Source organism: Triticum aestivum, chromosome 2A, assembly GCF_018294505.1.
Source record: "Triticum aestivum cultivar Chinese Spring chromosome 2A, IWGSC CS RefSeq v2.1, whole genome shotgun sequence".
Taxonomy (NCBI): domain Eukaryota; kingdom Viridiplantae; phylum Streptophyta; class Magnoliopsida; order Poales; family Poaceae; genus Triticum; species Triticum aestivum.
In genome coordinates, this window is record NC_057797.1 from 752,450,609 (window position 1) to 752,458,525 (window position 7,917).

The 7,917-nt window shown below is 45.6% G+C and overlaps 1 protein-coding gene and 1 long non-coding RNA gene across 3 annotated transcripts; one reads left to right on the forward strand and one right to left on the reverse strand.

The window, feature by feature from the left end:
* Positions 1-520: 520 nt before the first annotated feature.
* LOC123191990 (protein Rf1, mitochondrial) lies at positions 521-2,604 on the reverse strand. The gene has a single exon (XM_044604494.1). It carries the CDS (start codon positions 2,602-2,604, stop codon positions 586-588), a length of 2,019 nt encoding a protein of 672 aa, XP_044460429.1. The 3' UTR covers positions 521-585.
* Positions 2,605-4,851: 2,247 nt separating this feature from the next.
* On the forward strand, positions 4,852-7,589 carry LOC123190890 (uncharacterized). 2 transcript variants are annotated; one of them, XR_006496605.1, is made up of 5 exons: positions 4,852-5,018; positions 5,110-5,359; positions 5,620-5,817; positions 6,735-6,790; positions 6,974-7,589. It is a non-coding gene; the product is annotated as an uncharacterized lncRNA (long non-coding RNA). The 2 variants fall into 2 exon arrangements; XR_006496604.1 differs by lacking the exons at positions 6,735-6,790; positions 6,974-7,589 and having other exon boundaries at positions 5,620-6,239.
* The last annotated feature ends 328 nt before the right edge of the window (positions 7,590-7,917 follow it).

Genomic DNA, 7,917 nt, shown 5'->3' on the forward strand with positions numbered 1-7,917 from the left:
GGGTCAATGTTGCAGGAGGATGGGGGTATTGATGAAGATGTGAACCATCGAATCAAAGCCGGATGGATGAAGTGGCGCCAAGCTTCTGGCATTCTCTGTGACAAGAGAGTGCCACAAAAGCTAAAAGGCAAGTTCTACAGGACGGCGGTTCGACCCGCAATGTTGTATGGCGCGGAGTGTTGGCCGACTAAAAGGCGACATGTTCAACAGTTAGGTGTGGCGGAGATGCGTATGTTGAGATGGATGTGTGGCCACACGAGGAAGGATCGAGTCCGGAATGATGATATACGAGATAGAGTTGGGGTAGCACCAATTGAGGAGAAGCTTGTCCAACATCGTTTGAGATGGTTTGGGCATATTCAGCGCAGGCCTCCAGAAGCTCCAGTGCATAGCGGACGGCTAAAGCGTGCGGAGAATGTCAAGAGAGGGCGGGGTCGACCGATTTTGACATGGGAGGAGTCCGTTAAGAGAGACCTGAAGGATTGGAGTATCGACAAAGAGCTAGCTATGGACAGGGGTGCGTGGAAGCTTGCTATCCATGTGCCAGAGCCATGAGTTGGTTGCGAGATCTTATGGGTTTCACCTCTAGCCTACCCCAACTTGTTTGGGACTAAAGGCTTTGTTGTTGTTGTTGTTGTTGATAAAAGTCGTGGGTTTAACCCCGCTGAGTGACATTTCCCTGAAAAGACTCAATCCATCGGCGATCCTGCCAATTTTACAGTAGCCATTAAGAAGTATAGCATACGTAACAGCAGTAGGTTGGAGGCCAGCAGACTTCATAGCATCAAGTACTCTTAGTGCTTCCTCCACCTTGCCAACAAGGCAATATCCATCCATCAGTGAATTGTACATAATCACATCAGGCCGCCGACCAATACCTAGAATGAAGTCAAACATATCCTGTGCCTCGTTTACCTTTCCTTCTTTGCATAGGTCGTTTATTACAGGATAGAAGAACACACTGTTAGAAAACAGACCTCTATTAATTGCTTCAGAGATCAAATCCTTGGCTTTCACAAAATGACCATGAGAGCAAGAACCCAGAACCAGGCATTGGTAAACAGCTTTGTTAGGTGAAACTCCTTGATTGACCATCTGATTAAATTTGTCCACAGCAGCATCCATCCTACCCATTTTACAAAGTGAATCCATTATTACTAGATAGTCAACTACATCTGGGTTTACTCCTTGTTGCCTCATTACTTCGAACATGTGCATAGCCTCATCCATCAGTCCACGTTTAGCATATGCATTGATCAGTATGTTGAAAATATGGTGGTTTGGTACAACACCATTCCGTACCATCGAATTGAAGAGATCAGTCATATCCTCGAAGGATCCTTCTTTGACATACCCATTAAGCATAGTAGAGTAGGAGACGATATTAGGTTTCAGGCCCTTTGCAGCCATAGAGTCAAAAATTTCTCTAGCTTCCTTTGTCCTTCTGTGCTTGCAAAGGGAATCGATTAATGAGGTCAACGTGACAACGTCTGGTACAACACCAAGACTTGCCATTTCTTTGAATACCCTAAGTGCCTCCTTCCACTGACCAAAAGTAGAATATCCATGGATCAGACAGTTATATGTCTTGATATTGGGTTCAATTCCTTGATCAACCATTTGCCGAAGGACCACTTCTGCCTTGTCCATTGCTCCGGATTTGCTTAGTGCGTCGATAACTGAGTTGTAGATCACCACATTAGGTTGAACTCCCAGTTGGGGCATCTGATGGAAGAGATTGCACGCTTTGTCTACTTCACCTTGTTTAAAACAGCCGTTGATTACTATGCTGTACGAGAAGACATCAGGCACACAGTCCAGTTCGGGCATCCGGTGGAGCAGCATGTCCAAAGCCTCATTTGAACGCTTGGCCTGGCAGAGCCCCTTGAGGAGATTGCTGGAGGAGATGATATCCAAGCGCAGCCCCAACCTGAGGAGGCGACCGAAGAAGGCAAGCACCAAGTCCGGGCGGCCTACGCGGCAGCAGCAGTCCATGAGGATGGAATAGGTACAGAGCGTGGGCGACGCCACCCGTGCACCAGCGCCTCGGGACATGCGGTTGAAGAGGGCGATGGCAAGGCCGGGGCCATCGCGGCAGGCAGCTGAGGGTGGAGCACGGGCGAGTGCGGCAAGAAAGTTGTTGAGCCCGCGTTCCGGGACGGCGGCGGCTTGGCCAAGCAATTGGTCGAACAGGTGGTGCGCGTCCTCCTGGCTCAGCGTTCCCGCGCGGACACGCTCCGTGGCGGCAGCCAAGGCGGCGAGGGGGGCTCGTGAAGGAGCCCTGAAGGAGGAGGTGGAGATGGAGGACAGGCGGGCGGCTGGCATTTCTGGCCGATTCCAGCCGAGCTCGACGCGGGATGTGCGTGCGTCCGCTGAAGAGGCGCACCGCGATCGATTGGTGTCACCTGCGACGCTCGGCGCGCGCGCAGCAACCAGCGCCGCTGCCGAGGAAGTGAACGCAGGAGGCGGGACCGGTGGACTTGCCCGCCGGTGAGCGGCCTCGTACGCGGCTGACGAGTCTGGCGGCGGCGGGGGCGTGTGCTTGGGGTACAATGGCACTTGATGATTTTCTGATGAGTCTTTCCGAGTAATGCTCACACCCATCAGGTGAGCTGCACTCTTATCAATGCTATTTCTTGATCCCCAGGGCGCCCCGAAGATCGGATCAGAGGGATGCATCACATTTTCTTCTCGGGTGAGTTGCAACCCGGCAAATTTCTGCCACCATGTAGCGACTAGCGCCCGTGCCGCAGGGGCGTCAATTCCATGCACTTGCAAAAAAAAAAAGTCCACGAATTTAACAAAAAGTTGACGATTTGAAAAAAGTTTGCAAAATTGAATTTTTTTCCATCGATTTGAATTTTTTTATGAATTTGACGAAAAAGTTCATGAATTTGATAAAAGTTTGCGAAATTGATAAACATTCATTCATTTGGAAAAAAATCATGGATTCAAAAAATAGGTTCACGGATTTGAAAATAAGTCATAATTTTAAGGAAATGATCACGAATTTAAGCAAATGACAATAATAGAGAAAAGGAAGAAGAAATAAAGAAAATTAAAAAGGAATAAAACTGGGGAAAAAAAGGCCAACCAAAATCAAAGAAGAAGAAAACTGGACTCAGAAGATGCACAACAAGAAGAATAAAAGAAGTAACTAGGTACAATGGTTGGAGGTAAACTAATAGGTTGAATCCTATGTCATGCACATATCATTTGAAGGTTAAAAAAAGAAAAGAAAAAATGTGCCAAGCGAGAACATAGGTTTGGGTGCCCGGCGGACGGATAGGCTATGTACCTCTACACGTAGCTCGTATGTATGTGCGTATGTGTCACATACGGAGATGGTCAAGTTCTCTTTGAATTGCATGATTGAGGGATGGATCCGGACAATCACAAGCCTACCCTTTTAATATAGAAAAGAGAGTATAATCTCGATCCCTACATGTTGTAGGATCCTATTGTGGGCCTCCTTTTCTGTGTTATTTGCCGTCTAGTAATGCACTATTTCAGTATAATGTTGTTTGATTCTTTTTTTAGGGAGAAACTTTTGATCTAGTTGTAATCAATCATGGTAGTACAAAGAACAACAAAGATAAATAAATTTCGAGGCCAATGGATGAAATTTGGTCTTCTAAATCTAAATAAACATATGCATTTTATTACTTTTATTTGTTTACCGAGTGTCTTGTAAAAAAAAACTTGGCAAAGACCTATTTTCCCGAGTGTTACAAAACACTTGGCAAAGTCCCTACATTTGCCGAGTGAGTACTTGCAAAGTTTCTATTGCCGAGTACCCTTGTTTTGCCAAGTGTTTTGTATGAGATACTCAGCAAAAGCCATGTTTCTCAAGAACCTCGTGAAAAATCACTCGGCAAAGAGCCCGACACTCTGCATATAACATTTCCCCGTAGTGTATAGATTAAATGATTTCACATGGGTGACAATCTATAGAAAGAAATGATACTTTTTAAAATAAAATAAAATTAGTTATGCTCATTGAATCTTGGCCAGAATTAGTTGACTCGGCCGATCAACTAGTCTCCTCCTGATTGTAAATATGTGTTGGGACTTGGGAGTTTGGGACAAACGATGATGATGAAAGCTTGAAGCTTCCCAAATTCGAGTTCATATTGCCCTGCTCCAGAAAAAAACGTTCACAGTGCGCCCCAAACCAGTATGTCCACTTCGGATTCTTTTGGAAGATCATTGCTTCGAGTTGGTTCTTGTCCCGATAGCACACACACATGATTTTGTTTTCTTTCTTCGAATTATATGCTTCCGGTTTCATTCAAATGAAACCGTCCAGAGAACCTCATGCCCGGCACAGATTATTACAGCATCCTTAAACGTCTAGTAGAGGAAAAAAGACTGTATTTTCTGGAAAGCGGCGATTCGGTGCTCGAGCCCAGCTGAGCCCGAAATCGCTGGCATTCGTTCTTCGTTTGGGATTCGAGTAATCCGGTCTGACAACTTGACAGGAAGCGCTGGAAAAAAGGACGTACGCCTGTATACTGTACTCCCTCCATTCCAAAATATAGTGCGTCCGTGTTTTCCAAGGTCCAACTTTGACCATAAATTTAACCAACGAGACCAACTGCGACAGCAGAAAAAATTATATAATTGAAAACTTCTTTCGAATACGAATTCATTGATATAATTTTTACTCCCACCGTAATCGGTTTTGGTAGTTAAACTTATGGTCAAAGTTAAAGCACGAGGATAGAGGAAACACTACATTGTGGAATGGAGGGATTATGGAATAGTGCGTTCCGTCAGGCGCGGGGTCCTGGTCCGTGGACTAGAACGCCTCGTTTTATGCTGAGCCGCTGAATGTCGAACTAAAAAAAAAGGTTTCTATAAACCACGTCGGCCGTCGCCAACACAGCCCACTCCCATCCCCGCACCGCCCAAGGAGCCTCCCAAAATCCGGTTTTCAGCTGCGGCGGCCGCTGCTTCCCGCCGGCGACGAACTAATGGTGGATGCTGGTCTTTGTTTTTGCTGGATGCCATGACAGGTAAGTGCATCATTCCTCGATTTAGGTCTAGTGGTTGCAGAGATTTGTTTCTAAACTGGGGGCTGACACCACGACCGGCGGTGCGTTATAGGTTCCCACTCCGGGAGGAGTTCGCCGACAGCCTAGAACACCCAGATCCGGTCCCTCTCGCTGTGCTGCGGACGGGAGAAGCCAGCGCTATTGTGCTGGAGGAGTCAAACGCGGGATCTAGATAAGGGCAACAAGTTGGGTGTCGCCGGCCGGAGGAGTCGCAGGGTGGCATGCGCCGGTGGCGTGAGGCATGCTCGGTCTTCCCAGTCGTCCGACAGGTTCAACCCCAAGGCGCCCGATTGGACAAAAAGGTATGCGCTGGATGCATACCCAATTTCTCTGCATTTTGTTGTAGATGGCTGGATGTTAGACTGTTGTAGTATGGTCTATATCTTCGTATTGTAGTTTTCCTTCTCCCTAGAGAGATTTAAATCAAGTTCACTGCCCATGGGAACTTGTTCCTGCAGAAGTGCAGATAACTTGTTAGTTCTCCTAGTCCGGCAATTACTTTGAACAGTCATACTTTGCAGTTGAACCTAATGAAAAGTAATGGTTTGCTTGAAAAATTCAGGTTGCGTCTCGGCAGTGCACCACCCGACAGGATGCCGTGCCCCTCTAGGATGAGTGCACAAGAGAAGTCGATTCGCAAATACTCGGAGGAGCCAACACAAAGTGTTATTACACCAGAACTAGGAATTAGTTTCGACTCACTTGGCGATGGATATGATTTCTACACCTTGTATTCGTGCGAGATCGGCTTGGGAGTTAGGTATGGAAAGAACAGGCTGAATGCCGAGAGGACCAAATCAGCGCGGGAGATCGTTTGCGGATGTTGATTGTGTACTAAGAAAATGGACTTCAAATTTGTTACCTGCAGATCAGCTGATTTGCAAGTTTCATGCTATACTGAGAAGCAACTATATGTAACATGCATGTATATCTGTTTGTTAGATAGTTGTTGATTGGAAAGAATCCACTGGAATAGAGCATTTCCTTTTCGCGTCCTACAGTCTCTTTGAGATAATTGCATCACCGAAGATGTATTTAGTGGTTTTCTCATGTAATGCGCTGCAGCAACATATCTCTGATGCTCGCTGTCAGTGTACTGAAACCTTCATCTGAGTTTGAGGTTATCTAAGTGTATAGAAACTGAAAGTTACATGTTTAATTTCCATTATATGTGGGTTTCTTCATATTTCTGTTAACTGTAGATGCTCTAGAGTCTGCATATGAAATCATGGATAATTTGTTGTTGTGCACTGTTATGTCAGCAACTCCGCCTATGTCTTCTAGGCATAGCCGGTCCCAAGCCCGGGTAAAGGAGGAGGGTTGTGATAGGCTTGGCGAGCCAACGTAAAAACTAGCCAGTCCCATAGGTATGAAACCGATTTGAGCGAGAGTAGTACTAGGATGGGTGACCTCCTGGGAAGTCCTTGTGAAAGAGTTTCATATCTAAGGGTTGTGATAGGCTTGGCGAGCCAACGTAAAAACTAGCCAGTCTTTTGGGTATGAAACCCATTTGGGCGAGAGTAGTACTAGGATGGGTGACCTCCTGGGAAGTCCTCGTGAAAGGGTTTCATATCTAGCCTACCCCAACTTGTTTGGGATCAAAGGCTTCGTAAGAATGAGAGAGGCACTGTTATGTCAGCGGTACTTCCATTTTTGACATTTCAAAATATTTTGCAGGAGGATGTGCTCCATGCAAGAGGAAGGACAAACGGGGTAGTAGAAATTCATCTTAGGTAATAGGCTTACCTGAGGTTTGCATATTTCTTCTCCTCTCTACTTGTTACGGAATAGCAGACTGAAGTTAACTTCGTGCGTACTGAAAAAAATGCTTAATTGCTCTTTGAGGCAGGACATTCAATTGAACATACAACTGTTCATAAATTTGGGGCTGACATTTTACATTGATTAATTTGCAGGGGAAGCAAGCAGAGAACAGTAGATAGTGCCTGCCGTTCTGGAATCAGCCTGGCACAGAATAATGCCTGAGCCGTTCTCCAGTTAGTTGTTCCGTCTCTCCCTTATGCTGTGGCCGCATTTAATGCACCCACAGGCAGGCTTCATTTTCCGTCCATACATCTGCTATACAGAGTAAAATACAGCACTGCTTCACGCATCCCCATGCAAGTGAATGGTGGTGATTTCAGGATCAGCTGAGCCTGGGCTCATAAACGAATATCCGGTATTTTCTGCAATGTCTCTTTCCTTTGGAAGAGAGAGGTCAGCAACTGCAAACTCAATGACTGAAGCTTCAAATAGTACTGAATTCTTCTCATCAATTTTAGAAAGATAGCCTCCGGCCCTGATTACTTCACCTTTCTCCAATAACACCCTGTCCACATGTTTTTTTGCAACTGAGAGTTGAGAGCGCAGCTAGTCTTCTCCATTGTTGAGAAGATATTGTCTACCCCTTCCAGGTCACAAGACTAAGAAAATAATCAACTCCTGCGATCTCCACAACAGAAAGCCAAAAAAAGAATGCAGTATTTATTTGGTTTCAGAGACAAGCATTGTGTTTCAACCAAAGGAGCTACTTTTAAGCGTACTGGTATTGACTGGCTGACTGATCATGACCATACAGAATATGTGTAATGCGTGCATCCATTGGAGGCATCCAAATTGCACAACTTTTTATCTAAAGAAATTCTTCAAGGTAATCGCACAACACCCTAGAATGTACCATGACAAATGTTTGAGATGAGAATTCCAATGGCAGTAAAGCGCTGATCCTTCACGCTCTGTTCATGATAAGTCCGTCAGTCAATACAATAAGAATAAAGGTAAATATTGCTTAGCGGAGAGACCTATGCACTGCAATGTATTTTTACAGTCAATGTTTGTCATCTTCGAAACATGCTTAGCA

Coding starts and splice junctions, on each gene's coding strand:
- LOC123191990 (XM_044604494.1), bottom strand. CDS start 2,604: ATGGGTGTGAGCATTACTCGGAAAGACTCATCAGAAAATCATCAAGTG.